The sequence below is a fragment of the Salmo salar genome, chromosome 03 (genome assembly GCF_965601325.2).
Source record: "Salmo salar chromosome 03, fSalSal1, whole genome shotgun sequence".
Lineage (NCBI taxonomy): Eukaryota > Metazoa > Chordata > Actinopteri > Salmoniformes > Salmonidae > Salmo > Salmo salar.
Window position 1 is genome coordinate 70,597,095 of NC_138293.1, and position 22,162 is coordinate 70,619,256.

The 22,162-nt window shown below is 43.8% G+C and overlaps 2 protein-coding genes across 3 annotated transcripts; both read left to right on the top strand.

Moving 5' to 3' along the window:
* The first annotated feature begins 203 nt into the window (after positions 1-203).
* LOC106601328 (cysteine protease atg4da) lies at positions 204-11,695 on the top strand. Its single transcript, XM_014193447.3, has 11 exons — positions 204-369; positions 3,346-3,593; positions 3,682-3,765; positions 3,895-4,068; positions 4,227-4,503; positions 4,608-4,675; positions 4,769-4,917; positions 5,025-5,103; positions 5,190-5,266; positions 5,542-5,661; positions 6,191-11,695. Exons 2-11 carry the CDS (start codon positions 3,407-3,409, stop codon positions 6,374-6,376), a joined length of 1,401 nt encoding a protein of 466 aa, XP_014048922.1. The 5' UTR covers positions 204-369; positions 3,346-3,406; the 3' UTR covers positions 6,377-11,695.
* Positions 11,668-21,453, top strand: LOC106601309 (SWI/SNF-related matrix-associated actin-dependent regulator of chromatin subfamily A member 4). 2 transcript variants are annotated; one of them, XM_014193416.3, is made up of 6 exons: positions 11,668-11,853; positions 16,702-16,938; positions 17,126-17,261; positions 18,231-18,644; positions 18,924-19,022; positions 19,302-21,453. In XM_014193416.3, exons 2-6 carry the CDS (start codon positions 16,744-16,746, stop codon positions 20,390-20,392), a joined length of 1,935 nt encoding a protein of 644 aa, XP_014048891.3. In that variant the 5' UTR covers positions 11,668-11,853; positions 16,702-16,743; the 3' UTR covers positions 20,393-21,453. The 2 variants fall into 2 exon arrangements, with proteins under 2 accessions (XP_014048891.3, XP_082827584.1); XM_082971458.1 differs by lacking the exon at positions 11,668-11,853 and adding an exon at positions 11,947-12,612.
* The last annotated feature ends 709 nt before the right edge of the window (positions 21,454-22,162 follow it).

The window sequence follows — 22,162 nt, forward strand, 5'->3', positions numbered from 1 at the left end:
AGCTAAACTTTTCCAAACCTTGCAGATAAACATTTCATGAATAGAGCAATACATAAATCCTTATTCCATACGTCAGAGAGCCATGTTTGTTTTACGTAGCATATATATGAACATTCCAAAACGTTGCGTCATGCTGAACACGCCGCTGTGGAGGGAGTAAATCAATAGGGGTAAATGCATAGCGTAAATGAAACGTTGGTCCTTTATTGACCAATCACGATACCGATTGCCAAGTAGACAAACAGGAAGTCAAGCCGCTAGCTAATCATGGGATAACTTGTTGTTGAAAGTCATCTCCAGTCTCAACGATTATTTTGTTGACAATAGTTTGTACGTGAAACATACAAGATGACAGATATGTAAATAAAGGTAAGAGGACAAATTATCGACCAACTATAAAGACCTCAGGAGAGAAGAACAGCTAATGTTAGCTTGTTTACAGAATATAATAAAGACATGGATATCGTTGGCTAGTTAGTTAACCCGCTGTCAATTAGTTATTAGCTCACTCACTAGCAAGTCAGCCTGCATTGAGTTCGCTTAAGATTTGAAAGCAATATACAATATTTCTGTTTGCTATATTTTTACAATGCAACGTTAGAACACATTGCCAGCAAGAAGTTCGCCAGTGACAAATGAATACCAACGTGCTTGCCATTGGCATTGTGTTGGAAAAAATGTTGACGATTCATCTGTAATGTTGAGACATGTAGTTACCTCATCCCTAGGCGTGTGTGTCACTGTAATGTTAGCTGGTTGTCAACACGAATATTATTACATAAGTCAGCACCTGAATTGTTTAACGTATCACACAACATATCACAGATTGTTAGCTCGCTACTGATATACAGTGCATTCGGAAGTATTTAGACCCCTTGACTTTTTCCACATATTGTTACTTTACAGCCTTATTCTAAAATGGATTAAATAAATGAGCTTCCTCATCAATCTACACACAATACCCAATAATGACAAAATGAAAACAGGTTTTTCGAAATGTTTGCAAATGTATTAACAACAAATACCTTATTTACATAATTATTCAGACCCTTTACTATGAGACTCAAAATTGAGCTCAGGTGCATCCTGCTTCCATTGATCATCCTTGATGTTTCTACAACTGGATTGGAGTCCACCTGTGGTAAATATCAATTGATTGGACATGATTTGTAAAGGCACACACTTGTCTATATAAGTTCCCACAGTTGACAGTGCATGTCAGAGCAAAAACCAAGCCATGAGGTTGAAGGAATTGTCCGTAGAGCTCCGAGACAGGATTATGTCAAGGCACAGATCAGGGGAAGGCTACCAAAACATTTCTGCAGCATTGAAGGTCCCCAAGAACACAGTGGCCCCACCAAGACTCTTCCTAGAGCTAGCCGCCCGGCCAAACTGAGCAATCGGGGGAGAAGGGCCTTGGTCTGGGAGGTGACCAAGAACCCGATGGTCACTCTGACAGAACTCCAGAGTTCTTCTGTGGCGATGGGAGAACCTTCCAGATGTACAACCATCTCTGCAGCACTCCACCAATCAGGCCTTTATGGTAGAGTGGCCAGACCGGAGCCACTCCTCAATAAAAGGCACATGACAGCCCGGTTGGAGTTTGCCAAAAGGCATCTAAAGGACTCTGACCATGAGAAACAAGATTCTCTGGTCTGATGAAACCAAGATTGAACTCTTTGGCCTGAATGCCAAGCGTCACGTCTGGAGGAAACCTGGAACCATCCCTACGGTGAAGCATAGTGGTGGCAGCAAAATGCTGTTGGGGTGTTTTTCAGCGGCAGGGACTGGGAGACTAGTCAGGCTCAAGGAAAGATGAACGGAGCAAAGTACCGAGAGATCCTTGATGAAAACCTGCTCCAGAGCACTCAGGACCTCAGACTGGGATGAAGGTTCACCTTCCAACAGGACAACGACCCATAGCACACAGCCAAGACAACGCAGGAGTGGCTTTGAGACAAGTCTCTGAATGTCCTTGAATGGCCCAGCCAGAGGCTGGACTTGAACCCGATTGAACATCTCTGGAGAGACCTGAAAACGCTCCCCATCCAAGCTGACAGAGCTTGAGAGAATCTGTAGAGAAGAATGGGAGAAACTCCCCAAATACAGGGTTGCCAAGCTTGTAGTGTCATACCCAAGAAGACTTGAGGCTTTAATTGCTGCCAAAGGTGCTTCAACAAAGTACTAAGTCAAGGGTCTGAATTCCTATGTAAATGTGATATTTCGTTTTTTTTATATATACATACATTTGCAAAAATGTCTAAACCCGTTTATGGTTTGTCGTTATGGGGTATTGTGTTTAGATTGATGAGGGGGGAAAAAACGATTTCATCCAGTTTAGAATAAGGCTGTAACGTAACAATGTGGAAAAAGTCAAGGGGTCTGAATACTTGACGAATGCGCTGTAGACTAGCCAGCTATAAAATCTTTCAATGTATATTAAACAGTTGGATACTAGCTACATGCGGAGGCAGATGGAGCTCTACTGTGTGCGTAACTGCATTTTCAGTGTCTGCTGAAAAGAAAGTGCTGCTCCACAATTATTTGCCAGAAGATACTGACCCTACCGTTACAATTGTTTAAACTGAGCTGCACTGGGGTCAGAACACAATCATGATTACATTAAAACACTGTGGAGCTAGCTGGAGATATGGCACGGAAAACGTACCTCAATGCAGGGATGGGATATGTCACTGTACTCCAAGTTTTAGCTTTATCCACACTGATGCATCGAGAAGATTGAAATACTGCTAGTTTTCCCGGAAAACTGTCCTTTTCATCCTCATGCTAGCTAGCAGTAACCACAGCAGCCATTATGGAATGGCAAGTCGCGTTGAACAACAAAGGAGCTGATTGGCTGACACTGCCATTCGAAAATGGCTGCGGTGGTTACTGCTAGCTGGCGTACGTTAGTAATAATACATATCCCATCACCACATTGAGATTTATATTCCGACCCATATCTCGCACTGGCTCCCCATTGTCTTAATTTAACCATGATTGAGTTTTGACCCCAGTGGAGCTCAGTGTAAACAAGCCTAACGGTAGGGTTGGTATCTTCTAGCAACAACATTATAGTCTATCTATTTGAAAGAAACCCATGTCTGAAATTCCTACTGTCATCACAAGCTAGTCACATGCCCTCAGTCTAACTCACTGAGGGGAATAATTAACATGTCATGCAGTTTAACATACATTTGTAGCTACTTCCTGGACAGAAGACTTAGTATAAGCTACAAATATGATCTGTGCAGTCAATATCTCTCAGCTTACATCTGAGCTTTGCCCCTAATGGTAATCAAGGTTTCTTCTTAGCTGAATACGCAATGGTGTGTCCACTCTCAGGTTGATATGGCGATAAGGAAACTACCTCCAGACTCCAGACATTTGGTCAAGCCCAGTAGTCATGAACCCCAGTTCTCCCTGTGAGGGCCAGAGCCCTGAGGGTGACCCTCCAGACGATTGGTTCCACCTTTCCACCATGTCTCTGGGAACTCAGGGCTCTGATGGAAGCCGGGATGACCCAGAGGAACCTGAGGAGAGAGGCAGACTCAAGTCCAAGTTGGTGTCAGCATGGAACAATGTCAAATATGGTATGTGTGCCTAAAACCGTTTTGACCTAACAGTGACCAGTCACTTATTGTTTGTCATTTTATAGTTTGTTTTCCTTTGCCCATCCAGGCTGGACATTCAAGTCAAAGGCCCGCTTCAGCAAGACCTCTCCTCTGACCATGCTTGGACAGTCTTATCTGCTCTGTCATGGAGGTGAGAGATGTTCTGTTGGTTGGGTAACTCCACCCTTTTAAAAGACCCACATCTAATGGTAAACTGGTATGTAACTGGATTTGAGAACATTCTATATTGAAGGCCAGTGTCTGTCCTTTGTTTTGTCAGTGGAGAGGGAGTGCTTTCGCCGGGCCTTTGCCACTCTGCTGTGGCTGACGTACAGGCGGGGCTTCCCACAGCTGGATGGTTCCTCTCTGACCACAGACAGTGGGTGGGGCTGCATGCTGCGCAGTGGACAGATGCTGCTGGCACAGGGCCTGCTGCTACACCTGCTGCCGCCAGGTAAAAGAAAAAACACACTTGTGCACGTGGGACACACACAAACACACACATATATACAGGTACATGTTTCCAGCAGCATCTTGAAGTATCTCCTGAGTAACACACTACTACAGTTTATCACTACTTAACCTTGTCCCTTGTCTTTCTATTGTTGCCAGGCTGGACCTGGGTCTCTGCCAACCATGTTTCCAAAGATGACATGGAGGTACAGGAGTCTCGCTCCTTGGGTCCAGAGGTGACTAAGAAGGGAAGGAGGAGGAGCATAGTGTCCTTCCTGGAGAGCCGGACTGAGGTCACTCACAGACGGGTGGTGTCCTGGTTTGGGGACCATCCCATCGCCCCGTTCGGGCTGCACCAGCTGGTGGAACAGGGCACAAGCTCAGGGAAGAAGGCAGGGGACTGGTATGGCCCCTCCATCGTAGCACACATACTTCGGTGAGAATTTAGAAGCTAAACCTGCCCCCCCCCACCCCCCCCAGCCATCTGCATTCCATACAATACATCTTCCCTTAGTGATGTGGGGTGTCTGTTTGTTTTAGTAAGGCTGTTGACGCAGCATCAGCAGAGGTGTCCAATCTGACAGTGTATGTAGCACAGGACTGCACTGGTGAGTGTTCCCTTGTTATCTCATTCTCACTATGTGGCAGGGCGCCCATCAGACTATAGTAATAGGTGATATCATTATGTGGTCCCTGTGTAGTGTACATAGATGACGTGGTGAGGCTGTGTGAGAGACCTCTATCTGAGGGCTCCACAGGACCCAGTCCAGCCTGGAAGTCTGTCATCATCCTGGTCCCTGTGCGCCTGGGAGGAGAAGTCCTCAACCCAACCTACATCAAATGTGTCAAAGTATGTGTCAAGTCAAAGTAACATGCTAGAGACATGCACACAGACAATGACAACCACAAAACACAGTAAGAGATTGGTAAACCATTCTTGTGTTTTTCTTTCCATAGAATCTCCTGAGGTTAGAATGCTGCATTGGAATCATTGGTGGCAAACCCAAGCATTCTCTGTTCTTCGTTGGGTACCAAGGTAGGTGTATGGTCTTCCTGTTGTCATTCTGTAATTTTACAGTCCTTGTACCCTCATTCTGACCATGCTCATGTCTCCTGTGCTAGACGAACAGCTGTTGTACTTGGACCCCCACTACAGCCAGTCCACAGTGGATATCACACAGGATAACTTCCCCTTAGAGGTAATGGAAGGCGCTCTCTTCCTGTTTTGGCTGTCTGTGTTGTTTGCAAACCCTATACATTATTCTATATCCATGACACTAGCCCAGGTCCTAGACCAAGATTGTATCTCAGTCTAGCAGTATAACACTAAGCCACTTATTTACCAACCTGTCTGTGCATGTTGGCGACGCTTTCGTGATACAATCAAGATAAAATCTCGGTCTAGAATCTGGACTACCCTGATGCCACCATCTCTCGCCTTAATGGGGCCTTCTCCTCTCCACTCCCCCTGCAGTCGTTTCACTGCAAGTGTCCCAGGAAGATCTCCTTCAGTCGCATGGATCCCAGCTGCACTATAGGCTTCTATGCCAAGAGCCAGAAGGAATTTGAGTTACTGTGCTCAGCTGTTAGCACGGTATGTGGGGCACACACACACAGCCACTATTGCTGCTACTATTTATTATTTATCTAAGCTATACTGTATATTATTTTTGTGTATATATTTCCAAACATAAAAATTCCAAACATTAAAATTGTTATTTTGTTACTACTTTGTATTACTTATTGTGTATTCTTTTTATAAATGGGTATTGCACTGTTGATGAAAGCTTGCAAGTAAGAATTTCACTGTACCGTTTACACCTGGTATCCTGTGCATGTGACCAACTTGATTTTATTTGTGGTGTCCATGTCAGGGGAATAGGCTGGCTATGGATTTGAACCTTGGACAAGATGCTGTTTACTCTTGAGATCAAATATAAATATATGAAGAGTATGCTGTGTAACTGGTGCAGAACATGTTTTAGTTGCAAGGAGCAAAGTACATTATTGCTTTTACAGTATGTCTGTAATGCAGTCATTGGTTAATGGTTAAATTGAGATGAGGGGAAAAATAAGAGCTCTCCTAGAGATGGTTCTCTCATTCATCTCTTTCTCTTCCCCAGGCTCTCTCATCATCAACAGAAAAGTACCCCATCTTCACCATTGCAGAGGGTCAGGGACAGGATGGGGGGCAGGAGGATGAGAGCGATGCACCCCCAAACTCTATCACCCACATCCTGACCAAGGACAAGGCGAGGCTGAGAAGGACCAATAACAGCAACAGCATGGATGAGTTTGTGTTATTGTGAACTAATGTAGCAGATATAAAAGTTCTAAGCTAGGTTGAATTAGCTGTATCCCTGAAAACTGGAACATCTGGTTGTTGGCCACTCTGCTAAGGGTGCTGTGAACAGACTGACTTAATGTGGCCAGCAGGGAACATCATTCACATACCAACTCATACACACGGTTACTGAACTGAGCTTTATCAGTGGCAGCTACTGACAGGGGACATGCTCCAGCATTACCCTTTATCCCCAACCTCCACAGGCAATAACCAGGCTGGGTGAGGTGTTGCTGAATAGAACAGGCCAATGACACTATTCTTGTGTATTTATTAGTTTGGGCTAATTATTTGTTTTAAGGGAATGTGTTTTTATGAATGTAACAATATTTTTAAATGAAGGTTTTTGTATAATTGTTTTTAATTTTAAGGTTATGATATTGGTATGGTTTTGAGGTTCTTACGTTAAATAACCTGCCTTCAACTTCGTTGTTTACTATTCTACATGAAGTCATGGGTGAATATGCCTGGCTGAAAGACACTAACTGACCCTATTTCCTCATTGTGTAGATAGGCTGCTCATCCCGTAGTCCTTTCCACTACAACCTTTTGTTGAACTACTTTGTCCAGCATTAGACTCAAGACAATCTGGGCCCTGAGCTGCTGTTTGACGTCATGTGACAGGATGTCTGCTCTGTGAATGGATTAGGAAATCAGATTCCTTAGACCTTGTGACGTGCACATGGAACCGGTGAAGGAATCAATTTGTCTTCTTAGATGTGTTGGTTTTATGTGGTTGAGTGGGGAGAGTATAAAATAATAATTTCAATTAAGAGGCACATTCTGAGCAATATGGGGTTGCATTTGACCTGTTTTCGGAATTAATATTTTTTACATGGAAAATGAGTGGCACAATGCACTCAATAAAAGCTCAGTAAAAAAAAAAAAAAATCTCACTCAACGTCATCAGACTGATTTAGTTTAGGCCATACAAATTTGAATTACATGTTTAACGGATACCCTGCAGTGCTTCTACATTGCTTGTTATTTGGGGTTTTAGGCAGGGTTTCTGTATAGCACTTTGTGACTTGCTGATGTAAAATGGGCTTTATAAATACATTTGCTTGATACCCCTCTTCAGTTTTCTCCCCACCCAAAAAATCTGAACATTTTACTGAAAAATGTAACGATTATAGCTAAAATAATGTCCTCAAGCTTCTAGTAAAGAGAGACACCACTTCCTCTCGGATTATGGCTGAACTATGCCTCTTAGCTTCCCCAAAAGGCTAACATCTCTTGATTAGGTCGCTAGGAGTTGAATTAAGGTCGTTATAGTATTTTAACAAAGTCTACATTTAAAAAAATGTTAGTATTTCTGGTTTATTGGAAAAATACATCAAAAGCAGAAATCCTGAGCGGTGTAGTATCTAAAAGGGAAAGTGCTGCACATTAGTCCGTAGGTATGGACCTCATGTCATGGCCTACTGCTGGAAATACAGGTGAGAGTGGTACTGTAGCTCAGGCAGCACTAGTCGCACACAGAGCCCCTCTTCCTGCAGAGTCAGGTTCCCTCGTATCCCAGGATGGTGACTGTGTCGGTCTGCCAGGGCCTGACCAGGTCCTCCAGCTCACCAGGGGGCACTCCTCCTCTGGCCACACACTTCTGTCTGAGCCTCTGTGTGGAGGCCCTCAGTAGGGCCACCTCCCTTTTCAGTCTCCCCAGGCCATACTGCTCAGCTTTCTCCCAGAACACCTGCAGAAATAAGTTGTAGAGCAGCACATCCAAACTGTTCCAGGCCCAGAGCCTGGCCTTGGTGTCCTCCTCTATCGGGGTGATGTCCGAGGGGGCGCGGACGTTCAGGTGCACATAGGCCAGCTCCTCAGGCTCCAGCTGCAGCAGAGCCCCCAGCGATCATCACCAGCTGGAAGGCCTCCTCCAGCTGAGTCAGCTCCATGGGCCAGGATGCGTTACACTCTTGGCTGCGGAGGCCCAGGTCAAAGCTCATAGGGTTCCTGGCTAGGCCATTCCCAGGTTCTGTAGGGTCCCAGTAGGACTCTGGGGCCTCCAGGAAGACAGAGGGCTGACTTCCTGTTAGCTGTGTCAGCTGCCTTTTTGGCTAGAGTGAAGGCAGGTACAGTGGAAGTGTAGTAGCTGAAAACGGACTCAAAGGTCTGTAGAGGATCACGCAGCAGGGTGATGTAGATAGTGTTTTTGGGTATCACCTGTTTCAGCTGTCCCAGGTCCAGCCACATGTGGCTGCAGAGCATGTCGAACTGAGAGGAACCCGGTGGCAGCTTATCTACAAAGTCTGCTCGGAACCTGGAGCCATAAGGACGTTAAAGCAGTGAAAGTTATCTGCAGTTAATATCCACCAAATGGAGGGGCTCCAAATGTACCAGAGACCTGACAGTAAACTTGATAATCTGAACATTGCAATAGAACATATCTACTCATTAGATGAATAGAGGTAACCGTATCTTACAGGAGGAAGGAGGTTCAGACACCCAATCTGCAGCATCAAAGAGACCCCAATGGGTACACTTTTATGAGGACAAGGAGGAGCCCTCCACCTGTAGCTTTCCTCAAAACACACAAGACTGGAAGCAGCACTGTCCAGAATCTGATGTTCCGCCTTGGGGAGAAGGAGAACCTCACTTTCGCCTTCCCCTATTACGCATACCAGTTCAGCTACCCAGATAGTTGTCGTGCCCATACCTATCTCCTGTTAGGGGCAGTGTGGGATGGGACGAGGGTGTTTGGAGGAGCATTGTCGGAAAGTGCTCCCCTCTCCTCCACCTTATGGCCCTTGTGCCCACCATAGTGGCTTTTGAAACAGGAAAGAGAGGATTTCAACAGACATCTAGGTAAACAAAGTCTCAACAGAACTTATGCAGCTTAGCTGTATGCCATGACAAAGAACTCCTCATTAATCAATTCTGTATTTAAAAGGTTTTTTAATCTGTACTGCATTTACACAAATATATGTAGTGTTTCTCTGGTACATTTTCACAATAACCACTGAGCTAAATCTATTAGTTTTACCACCACCTACAGACTGCATAATGGTGTGGGGAGAAAGAGAGCGACAGACTGTCCCTTACCTTGGATGCTGCAATGACTGAGTAGCCAGGAGCATGAGTAACAAGGTGACACACAAAGCCAACAGGAGACCCATCACACGGTGTCTCCAAAGTTGGGTGGACAACCAGCAGAGGGTCATCTCCTTTCTGTGGCCCACCCGAAACACTTTCCTCTGGAACCTTCTTCCCTCCTAGCATGGTAAATAGGCTCTGGGACTTTGAAGGTGAGACTGGGTTCCGGAGCTTAAAGAGAGACCTGACCTCCCCCTCTCCCCCTCTAAAGAGAGACCTGACCTCCCCCTCTAAACTCGCTCAGCGAGATGTCACGCAGCCAGCCAGCAACTCTCCAGCCAAGAAGCCATGATTGAGTTTTTGACTTACGTAAGATTTGAGAATGTCTATTCTCAAGCTTTGCTGCTGTAAACAGTCATGTAAGGTGCAACTGCAATATGACAAGGCTAATGTCCTTATTCACATGTTATGAGCAGCAATCCGTTTTTGTATATTAGGGATGCCAAATACTAAAAGCTAAATTGGACAAGAGACAAGGACATTAAGGAAAACAAATAAATTAGATACAATTAAAATAAATAAGAACAGAAAATTCCACAACACAAAGAATAGTAAAACCACCTAGGCCTAAATCAAGGTGTGCAACAATGAAAATGTATTTTAAGAATAGCCAACACATCTACAAACAAGTTAATGACACCCTTGTTTTTATGGTATTTCACTATTGTCTGATATGACTGTGGCAAACACATTGACAGTGCTATTCATTGAAAGGAAGGGTCTGATGCTGGAGGGGGCGTTGCTTTCCTCATCAACCCTTAATGTGCATTTTCATTCAATTGGTTAAAATGCTACATGTCAAGATACTATTGGCTCATAATAAAACCGGTGATAAACGGGTAAACCTTACCCTCCTGTGAGCAGGCCATATTCATTACAAAAACGTTGCAGATAGAAATGCCATGACTAGAGCAGGCCTGATTCTATACACTAAAGAGGTAGCTATGTTTGTTCTACATCATACATTTCTATCTGAACGTTGGCCAAAATTTTGAATGAACAAGCTACAAGAAACACTCAAACTGGACAGTTTTATCTCAAGCTCTTCATTCAAAGACTCAATCATGGACACTTACTGACAGTTGTGGCTGCTTTGTGTGATGTATTGTAGTCTCTACCTTCTTGCCCTTTGTGCTGTTGTCTGTGCCCAATAATGTTTGTACCATGTTTTGTGCTGCTACAATGTTGTGTTGTCATGTGTTGCTGTCTTAGATCTCCCTTTATGTAGAGTTGTCTCTCTTGTTGTGATGTGGGTTTTGTCCTATATTTATATTGTATTTATTTGGTATTTTTAATCCCAGGGCCCGTCCCCGCAGGAGGCCTTTTGGTAGACCGTCATTGTAAATAAGATTTTTTTCTTAACTGACTTGCCTAGTTAAGGGTTAAATAAAACAATTAAAAAAGTTTTGTCCTGATGAACGCGGTTCCAGTGGTGCGCGACTTCAGGATTTTTGGAGTCGACTCCGAATCCTGTGATTGGAGTCGAAATGAATCGCCACTTACTCGACTCCGACTCTTGTGGTTGGAGTCGACTCTTGCTCAACTCCAAAAACACGCTGAAACGGATGCACACACACATACGCACCACATTATTGCAGTCCTACTAGGAAGATAAGTGTGTGTTTGGTCTTCGGTCTGTTGCGTGTAGAATAGCTCAGCCTACTCATTGATAGCCCTTTCGTGAATTTGCGCGAGACATTACAAGGCAAGCAATTGTGAAATACAGCATTGCAATAGCCCACATATTTTGATTACCGATGCACAGTTCTGCCTGCTGGCGGACATGCCTGGCTGTGCCCCTCCCATCTCCCCCTCGCTCTTTCTTTGCGGTGAAATATACGAGAGTTTGTGTTCTACGGGAAATTGTTTCCTCCATTGCAAAAATACTGAATCTTAGGAGTCGAAGCTTGACACTAAGAAAAGGGAGTCGACAGGCAAGGAGTCGAGGAATCGATAATCCACCACTACCCAGTTCTCTCCGTGGTTCTATCTAGTCCCTATGCATTTAATTTCAATAACCTGTATTATCATATTTTGTTTTACTGTAAAGTGGACTGGTACATATTCCAAACTACAAAACAGCACCTTTGGTTGTGGTTATTAAACGAGTTAATATAGCTAGTGTTGATAACGTTCAATGTTTTTTTGACATTGCATTTTTCTATCTGAATAAAATGTCCATGTAAACAGAGCTCAATTGCTATTATTATTGTCAATGACTACTATCAACAATGATGCCTCATGACCTTATTTTACTACATGTAATAATGCTGTTCTATAATAATTTGTACACCCATCCCCCACGTCGACATACTTCGAAAGGACCTACTCGCGAAGAGTGATTTCAATGTAAGTCAGATTCAGGTGTTTTATTTTCAATACTTCGTCGATGTTATCCCTGTTCAGATTAATGATACGTAATTTCACTTTCTGATACCTTTTGGTTATCGTTGGGTTGGGAAGGAACGGTAGTCAGGACCGACATTACTCGTCTGTCTCTCTGCAGACAGTGGCTGCAGACTGAAATTAATACATGTTTTTGGTAAATGTATATAGTTAGCAGGGGTACGGGATGCGGGTTGGATCAATCAACTGATATATATATATATTTTTACTCTTGCCGCATCTCTAAAGTCAGCAAAACAACGTCATTCGCACCATACATTTTGTTAAGACAGCATGGTCGGCTAGCATAGACCATACCATTAGCTAACGTTGGCCAACTGTCTGGCAGTGTTCCAGTTTATTTGCATTTATTATGTTGAAAACAATTTTTTTAAATGTAGCCCATCACATGGGTGAATTGTTTCTGACCTCGAACAAATATAACGTGCTACTATGTGGTAAACGGAGCTAACGGGGGTTGTTTTACTGCTAGCTAGCTTTCGAGTCAAGCTATGCTAGCTATACACCACATTAGGTGCCTCACGCGCTGCAATACTGTCGATCTCTGCGAGTTTTGAAAGTGTTAACGGCCTCGATGACCGATAAGGAGTTACGATTATCTTTGGTAAGGGAAAATGTTTGGGGTGATCATACTTGAAGAGCGAGCGGGGAATGGTGACATATACTTGGATTATGGAGGACTAATGGAAGGAAAAGGAGAAGGTGAGTTTGAATTGGTCAAAAGTGGAGGAAAAGGGGAGATGGTTTGTTGAAGAATGGTAGAAAGTGTGATCTGTACACCGGATCGAAGACAGGAGAAATGAAAGTGAATAAGGGCGAAGTATCAGGTGGTGAAGTTCTCGGAGCCCGAGGATTACACAGAGGGTCAGGATAAAGATGAGTCTGAGACCGTAGGAGTGAAATTAAGGGTGGGTGAAAATGGAGTTGGGTGCTGTGGAATCGGTTTAGGTAACCTGAAGTGGTCTTGTGATTGCGTTTCTGTTGGTCAGAAGAAGCAGGCGCTTGGCGTTAAACGTCTGGGGACAGGATATATGAATAGTTTTGCTCTCAAGTATAGGGCGCCATTAAAAGGAGTGATTACTGGGGTTGTGGTGAAAGTGGACAACCTGAAGCCAGGGGAAGATTCCCGGTGTTTGTGATGCTCTTCGTTTGGTGCGACGCAGACTGTGTGGCTTGAGTGGAGACACAGAAGAGTTGTGTTCTTTTGATTCTGAGTCTGCCCGGCAGAGTGATGTTATATCAGTTATCCCTGTCTGAGCTTTTGTACCGAATACATTACGATGTTAACGTTACAGGTGTGTCAAGCTAATGGGCATGTGGCAGCAGTGTAGGAGGGAGGTTCCTAGGTGTGCAGAAGGGCATGAGACAAAGGTATGTGTAGCGTTGGTGGATTTTGGTTGAGAGAATGCCAAGAGTGTGCAAAGCTGTCAAGGCAAAGGGTGGCTACTTTGAAGAATCTCAAAAAATATATATTTTGATTTGTTTAAACTTTTTGTTGTTGTTGTTGGTTACAACATGATTCCATATGTGTTAATTCATAGTTTTGATGTCTTCACTATTATTCTACAATGTAAAAAAAAATAAGAAAAACCCTTGAATGAGTAGGTGTGTCTAGAGTTGCACATTATGGGGAATATTCAGAGGTGGATACTTTCCTTGGGAATTAACGGGAATATGCAAATTTATATTAATACCGTTTAAATGTAAATGTTTTTTTGCATTGGATATATTTACCATATATGGAGACAAACATAAACCTTTTAACTTATCATATGTAGACATAATTGCAAATTATTAAATCCTTCCAATATAAATAATAATAAAATAAAATGTGTTACGAATTGAACTTTAATTAAATGAGTTGACTCTTCACTGGATGAACAACAAGAGAAAGGGAATATTGAATGATCCCCAATGATCCATCGCATCTCCCAAAAACGTTTTCAACATACATCTGTAAAATGAAACTAAAGCTTTGGTTGTCTTCCTCTCAGGCTTCCATGTCTTCTCCCTGGACCTCCTCAATGTCCACCTCTTGAACATCAGACTCTGAGGGCTCATCTTCACTGTCACTTTCCAACCTTGTTGAGGATGGCTCATTGTCAGGCTCAAAAAGCCTCAAATTTGCCAGGATGGCCACCAATTTTTCAACCCTTGTATTGGTCAGCCTGTTGCGTGCTTTGTTGTGTGTGTTTCCAAACAAGGACCAGTTGCGCTCTGAGGCGGCGGCTGTTGGTGGGATTTGGAGGATAATGGAAGCAACAGGGGAAAGAGCCTCAGATCCACAAAGTCCCTTCTACCAGGTGGCTGATGAGATATGTTGGCACGACTGCCATATTGCATCTCCATCCCAAAGCCCTTGCTTGGAAGTGTACTTCACCAGACTGCCAAGAACCTTGCCCTCATCCAGGCCAAGGTGGCGAGACACGGTAGTGATGACACCATAGGCCTTGTTGATCTCTGCACCAGACAGGATGCTCTTGGCAGCATACATGTACGCTGCGGCGTGTATGGGCTTCAGGCAGAAGTCTTCATGCTTTTTTATATATTTCAGAACTGCAGTTTCCTCTGCTTGGAGCAACAGTGAAGTGGGCAGGGCAGTACGGATTTCTTCTCTTACATCTGCAAGTCTGAACATCAGACAGGATGGCATTGTTTCCCTCAATCCGCGCAATGGCTACTGCTATATGTTTCAGGAGTTTCAGGCTGCTTACCACTCTCTTCCAAAATACATCATCCAGGAGGATTCTCTTGATGGGGCTGTCCATATCGGCAGACTGTGATTATGGCCATTTTTTTGGGAGAGACTCCTTCCCCTCCAGGAGACTGTCAAACATGATGACAACACCAACCCAACGGCTGTTGCTGAGCAGCTTCAATGTGGTGCTCTTATTCTTCTCACTTTGCTTGGTGAGATAGATTGCTGCTATAACTTGATGACCCTTCACATGCCTAACCATTTCCCTGGCTCTCTTGTAGAGTGTATCCATTGTTTTCAGTGTCATGATGTCCTTGAGGAGCAGATTCAATGCATGAGCAGCTCAGCCAACGGGTGTGATTTGAGGGTAGGACTCCTCCACTTTAGACCAAGCAGCCTTCATGTTTGCAGCATTGTCTGTCACCAGTGCAAATTCCTTCTGTGGTCCAAGGTCATTGATGACAGCTCATCTGCAATGTAGAGTCCCATGTAGCTCAGTTGGTAGAGCATGGTGTTTGCAACGCCAGGGTTGTGGGTTCGATTCCCACGGGGGACCAGTACGGAGAAAAAATTTATGAAATGTATGCATTCACTACTGTAAGTCGCTATGGATAAGAGCGTCTGCTAAATGACTAAAATGTAAATGTAGAGACTGGTGTGTGTGTTGTGTCTGTGCTCTTGTAGGATACTGGTTGAGGGGTGGAGATGATGTAGTTAATTATTCCTTGGCCACGAACATTCAACCACCCATCAGAGATTATTGCAATACAGTCTGCTTCTCTCTATGCTTTGCTTGATCTTGACTTGAACTCTGTTGAACTCTGCATCCAGCAAATGAGTAGATTAAGCATGTCTGGTTGGAGGGGTGTATGCTGGGTGAAGAACATTCAGAAATCTCTTCCAATACATATTATCTGTGAGCATCAGAGGTGAACCAGTTGCATACACAGCTCGAGCAACACATTCATCAGGATTTCTCTGACTACGTTCTTCCATTGAGTCAAAAAAACTTCTAATTCCAGGAGGACCATGAGCTGTTGCTATCGATAAGGTGTCTGATTCATCATTTTCACCTCGAATAGAAGTAGAGGGACTTTTGTCAGAGGTTGCTTGTTGTGAGCGCTGAGGGAACTTTATGCACTTGGCCAGACGATTCTGCATCTTTGTTGCATTCTTCATATTATTTGGCACAGTATTTGCAAATGTACACAACTTTTCCTTCTACGTTAGCTGCAGTGAAATGTCTCCACACATCAGATGGTGCCCGTGGCATTTTCCTGTAAAGATTAGAAAACAATTATTAAAAAATAAACAAATACAATTCCATGTACAGATAAATACTTAAGCAGTTAGATTAAACAATTCCTTTTGTAAGATAAATGTTTTAAAATGAAACATGTATGGAAACAGGTGAATTAACACTCCTCAGTTAGCAGGCTCAAGCAAGCTAAATCCCACATGGTAGCAAAAACTAACTAGTAGAAATTGTTAACAAGTTAGAAATGATTTAAACACACTTTTCTGTAGTCTACAATTTACTAGTTAACAAAAAAAATATTCACCCCACCCAATATTGTAATCAAAACTTACCAGAAAGCATGTAGTCCTTAACTCAGACAGTGTAGTAGTGTGGGCTGAATAGCATCTCATTAGTGTGCAAGATCTTGAGAATCAGCTGTACATGTGATGGAAGAATGCACTGTGCATGCAGAGGGTTGCAATTCCATTGAATTGGGGATAGGTTAACCAAAATATGCCACAAGACCTAGAATTGCCATGTATCCCACAAAAAAGGTTCACTGTTTTAAGCTAACTTTTTTGATGAATTTAAGCAAAATTACCCAAATTCCAGGGCTTAACTTCCCAGGAAAAAATTCAGGAAATTTACCGGAAAGTTTGCAACCCTTTGCAACCCTAGGTACAGCCAACTAATGCAATATTGTCAAAACGATACAATATATCGTCAACAGTATCCTGATATGTAACGTATCAATCCCCCCCATCACTAGTACACAGTACATTTTACTCCCCACTGCTGGGTTGGTTTGTTGTAAATAGTGGTCAGTATCTCATCTGTCATTTGTCCTCTGCAGAGTGGAGCTTGGTGCTGTCACATTCTCGGACTCACCTGAGAAATGTCCACCCCGGACCCCCCCATGGGAGGGACGCCTCGGCCGGGCCCGTCTCCAGGAGCCATGGGCCCCAGCACTTCCCCAGGCTCTGCTCATAGCATGATGGGACCCAGCCCAGGTCCCCCAGCCTCTGGACACTCCCACACACAACAGGGGCCCTCAGGATATCCTCAGGAGAATATGCATCAGATGCACAAAGTAAGACAGAAAATGGGCATATCCATAACTGTAATGTATGTCAAATGTCTGCTATGGTCTGCAGTACCATTTTATGATACTTTTTTTGCATTAATCTATTCTTCCTTTACTGTACATAAGGAATGTATATGCTATCTAAGTAGGACATGCTTATGTCAATGTATTCATGTGTGTTGTCTTCTCCCAGCCTATGGAAGGAATGCATGAGAAGGGCATGTCTGATGACCCTCGCTATGGACCGATGAAGAGCATGGGCATGAGAGCAGGTGGAGGCCACATTGGAATGGGACCCCCTCCTAGCCCCATGGACCAACACTCCCAAGGTACCATACCATGGGGTACTGATTAGATTGGATAGAGGAAACATTGACTCTGTTTTTGAAGGAGCTTTACACAAAAGGTTAACTTATTAGCTTTCCATATGATCTAAATATGGTGCTTATGATTTTAGAGTTAAGCACAATTGTTTTTAAAGCTGATTACCTGAAAAGAGAATGCTAACTTGTGTGCACTTGTACTGTGAACTCAACCAGCTAGTTTCTCCTCTTTCACTTCTGTCGTTTTGTTGGGTAGCGTGAGCAGCAGACGCTCAGTGGAGGGGCGGGGCATGAGGCTTCCCCTTTCAGACAATGCCGGTGGCAGCTGTCTGCTACAAAACTACTCAGTCACCAAGGAGAGAAGGACAGGGAGACAGAGGGGCTGTTGAAATACTGTAACACAGGAGATTATGTTTTTCTGTTGACTCTTCTATCCTGTATTGACTGGTGTGACAGAGGGCGGGGCTCAGCTGTAATGTGTCCATGTCTGTTAGACACTGATTTGTAAAGTGTTTGACTGGTGACAAATCAAATTGTATTCGTCACATGCGCCGAATACAACAGGTGTAGTCCTTACAGTGAAATGCTTACTTACAAGCCCTTAACCAACAAGGCCGTTTCAAGAAAATACCTTTATATAAAATAAAAGTAAGAGATAAGATTAACAAATAATAAAGAGCAGCAGTAAATAACAATAGCGGGGCTATATACAGTGGATACCGGTACAGAGTCAATGTGCGGGGGTATTGAGGTAATACGTACAGAGGGCGGGGCTCAGCTGTAATGTGTGCATGTCTGTTAGAGACTGATTTGTAAAGTGTTTGTATCGCCAGTCCAGCTCATAATCATAATACCAGTCTGGATTTGGTTAACATTTCTTCTGGTCTGTTAGCATCCATTTCGCCACCATTTCATGCCCTACCATTCCCAGGGAAGATGACTTTTCTCACCTGTGCTGTTGTCTCTCCTCCCCAGGCTACCTCTCTCCACTGGGGGGTTCTGAGCACTCTCCCAGCCCTGTGCCAGCCAACGGCCCTCCCCCTGGCCCCATGATGCCCTCTGGCCCAGGTGTTCCCATGGAGGGCGGTGACCCTCAGTCCATGGGCCAGCAGAGCCTCGGTGGTGTCCTGAGTGGTGGTTCAGTGCCAGGTGGGGTTGGGCCTGGTGGACCTACCCCCTTCAACCAAAACCAGCTGCACCAGCTCAGGGCCCAGATCATGGCCTACAAGATGCTGGCTCGCAGCCAGCCCCTGCCAGACCACCTGCAGATGGCTGTGCAGGGCAAGAGGCCCATGCCAGGGATGCAGCCAGGGATGCCCAACATGCCCCCTTCCTCTGGGCCTGGGGCGGGGCCTGGACAGCCACTAGCAAACTACAACAGACCACTTGGTGAGTGGGGTGGGCACATGCAAGTTTATGCTACACAGCCTGTTAATGAGTTTTGTAACCCTATGAATGACACACAAATGCACATAATTACAGTCAATCGCACACAAATGTTGTCCATCTCAAACAAAGAAAATAAATAATTTGAATGCTTAACACGGACCGTTGGTGGTGAAACTTAAACGCATGCTCTCGGTTCAGGCACCATTTTCTACGTTAACTAGACTTCAGTAGGCATGAATGCCCAGGTAGTGTATGATCATATCTAATTTCATCTTGCAGGAATGGTAGGCCCAAACATGCCTCCTCCAGGACCCTCAGGTGTTCCCCCTGGTATGCAGGGCCAGCCCACCAATGGACTCCCTAAACAATGGCCTGAAGGTGAGCCTCCTCTTGACACCTGGGCAGTGATTTACCTGTGTGTGAGAGGGCACTAGTCTGTAGTGTTTTTATTCCATGTTCTTCTCTTTCCTGTACTGATAATTTCACCAGACCTATCACAAGGCCGTCATTGTAAATACGAATTTGTTCTAAACTGACATGCCTAGTTAAATAAAAATTAAACAAGTAATACGTGCATATTAAACAGATAATAATTGCACCAAAACACTGTGGAATCAATGGTAGAACTAATAACTCTTTCAATGCAATATATTCTAGGGCCCATGGTGAATGCTGCTGCTCCATCCAGTGCCCCCCAGAAGCTGATTCCCCCTCAGCCCACTGGCAGACCCTCCCCTGCTCCTCCCTCCGTGCCCCCTACTGCCTCCCCGGTCATGCCCCCTCAGACCCAGTCCCCTGGGCAGCCCCCCCAGCCCTTGCCCATGGTGCTGCACCAGAAACAGAACCACATCACACCTATCCAGAAGCCCTGTGGCCTGGACCCAGTGGAGATCCTCCAGGAGAGAGAGTACAGGCTACAGGCTCGAGTGCTGAGGCGCGTAGCGAGTAAAAATCATCTGTCCTCCATTCCAACACTCACTACCGAGTTTCAAACTGCCTCTGGAAGCAACGTCAGCACAAGAACTGTTCGTCGGGAGCTTCATGAAATGGGTTTCCATGGCCGAGCAGCCGCACACAAGCCTAAGATTACCATGCGCAATGCCAAGCGTCGGCTGGAGTGGTGTAAAGCTCGCCGCCATTGGACTCTGGAGCAGTGGAAACGTGTTCTCTGGAGTGATGAATCACGCTTCACCATCTGGCAGTCCGACGGACGAATCTGGCTTTGGCGGATGCCAGGAGAAAGCTACCTGACCGAATGCATAGTGCCAACTGTAAAGTTTGGTGGAGGAGGAATAATGGTCTGGGGATGTTTTTCATGGTTCGGGTTAGGCCCCTTAGTTCCAGTGAAGGGAAATCTTAACGCTACAGCATACAATGACATTCTAGACGATTCTGTGCTTCCAACTTTGTGGCAACAGTTTGGGGAAGGCCCTTTCCTGTTTCAGCATGACAATGGCCCCATGCACAAAGCGAGGTCCATACAAAAATGGTTTACCGAGATCGGTGTGGAAGAACTTGACTGGCCTGCACAGAGCCCTGACCTCAACCCCATCGAACACCTTTGGGATGAATTGGAACGCAGACTGCGAGCCAGGCCTAATCGCCCAACATCAGTGCCCGATCTCACTAATGCTCTTATGGCTGAATGGAAGCAAGTCCCCGCAGAAATGTTCCAAAATCTAGTGGAAAGCCTTCCCAGAAGAGTTGAGGCTGTTATAGCAGCAAAGGGGGGACCAACTCCATATTAATGCCCATGATTTTTGGAATGATATGTTCAAAGAGCAGGTGTCCACATACTTTTGGTCATGTAGTCTACACAATTTGTTTTGGCAGGGGGTTAGATCAGCTCAAATGTTGCAGATAGATTGTGGCTTCTATCAGTGTAAATATCTGCATCATTTCCAATCATTTCCAATCAAAAGTTTAGACACACCTACTTGTTCCAGAGTTTTTATTTTATTTTTTACTATTTTCTACATTGTAGAATAATAGTATAGACTTAAACTATGAAATAACATATGGAATCATGTAGTAACCAAAAAAGTGTTAAACAAATCAAAATATATTTTATATTTGAGATTCTTCAAAGTAGCCACCCTTTGCCTTGATGACAGCTTTTCACACTCTTGGCATTCTCTCAACCAGCTTCATGAGATAGTCACCTGAAATGCATTTCAATTAACAGGTGTGCCTTGATAAAGTTAATTTGTGGAATTTATTTCCTTCTTAATGCGCTTGAGCCAATCAGTTGTGTTGTGACAAGGTCGGGGTGGTATAGAGAAGATGGCCCTATTTGGTAAAATACCAAGTCCATATTATGGTAAGAACAGCTCGAATAAGCAAAGAGAAACAATAGACCATATTTACTTTAAGACATGAAGGTCAATCAATCTGGAAAATGTCAAGAACTTTTAACGTTTCTTTAAGTGCAGTTGCAAAAACCATCAAGTGCTATGATGAAACTGGCTCTCATGAGGACCGCCACAGGAAAGGAAGACCCAGAGTTACCTCTGACGCAGAGGATACGTTCATTACAGTTACCAGCCTCAAAAATCCGCAATTAACTGCACCTCAGATTGCAGCCCATATAAATGCTTCACAGAGTTCAAGTAACAGACATCTCAACATCAACTGTTCAGAGGAGACAGCGTGAATCAGGCCTTCATGGTCCAACTGCTGCAAAGAAATTTTTTGATGAGTTTAACACTTTTTTGGTTACTACATGATTTCATGTGTTATTTCATAGTTTTGATGTCTTCACTATTATTCTAAAATGAATAGTAAAAATAAAGAAAAACCCTTGAATGAGTAGGTGTGTCCAAGCTTTTGACAGATATATATATATATATATATATATATATATATATATATATATATATATATATATATATATATATAAAACATTTTTGTTATATATATTGTCCATTTATTATTTTCCCATAACCCTACCACCCCTCCCCTAATTGGATTAAACTAATGGACAACAACATTTAGGCTTCTACTTACAGCTTATGCATACTATATCCTGTACATTTTACAGACACAGTACATTTTACTTTAGTTATCAGTCCCACCCTTCAGCTCCTCAACCCCTCCCATCCATCTCTGAATACCATCCAGTTTTGATGTCTATTTGCCATATATTTTTCAACTGTACTGTGATGTTTCACAAAAGTTCAGAAGCTTTCTATTCTCATAGTTTCAACAGATTGTAAATTAAATATAAACATTTTTGCTAATAGTATTATTGATTGATTGATTGATTAACTGATTTTTCAAATCACCCAGCAGTGCTACTTGCAGAGTGAGATCCAGGTAAATGTCGCAGTTTTTCTATGGAGCCAGATAGCTGCCAAAAGGTTGAATGTAAGTCTCTTTAGGATTGTAAGAAAATCCATACATAAATTGTTTGGATTGTAAGAAAAGCCATGCATAAAATGTAAATGTGAAATTTAATCTGTGAACATAGAAACATCATGTTACGATTACGGACTAACATTTTAGGCTTGAACAAATCT

Excerpts from the sequence above, each read along its gene's own strand:
- LOC106601328 (XM_014193447.3), top strand. The coding sequence starts at position 3,407 with ATGAACCCCAGTTCTCCCTGTGAGGGCCAGAGCCCTGAGGGTGACCCT. Across the intron at positions 3,594-3,681 it reads ATGGAACAATGTCAAATATG|GCTGGACATTCAAGTCAAAG; the intron begins GTATGTGTGCCT and ends TTGCCCATCCAG. Across the intron at positions 4,069-4,226 it reads GCTACACCTGCTGCCGCCAG|GCTGGACCTGGGTCTCTGCC; the intron begins GTAAAAGAAAAA and ends TATTGTTGCCAG.
- LOC106601309 (XM_014193416.3), top strand. The coding sequence starts at position 16,744 with ATGTCCACCCCGGACCCCCCCATGGGAGGGACGCCTCGGCCGGGCCCG. Across the intron at positions 16,939-17,125 it reads ATATGCATCAGATGCACAAA|CCTATGGAAGGAATGCATGA; the intron begins GTAAGACAGAAA and ends GTCTTCTCCCAG. Across the intron at positions 17,262-18,230 it reads CATGGACCAACACTCCCAAG|GCTACCTCTCTCCACTGGGG; the intron begins GTACCATACCAT and ends TCTCCTCCCCAG.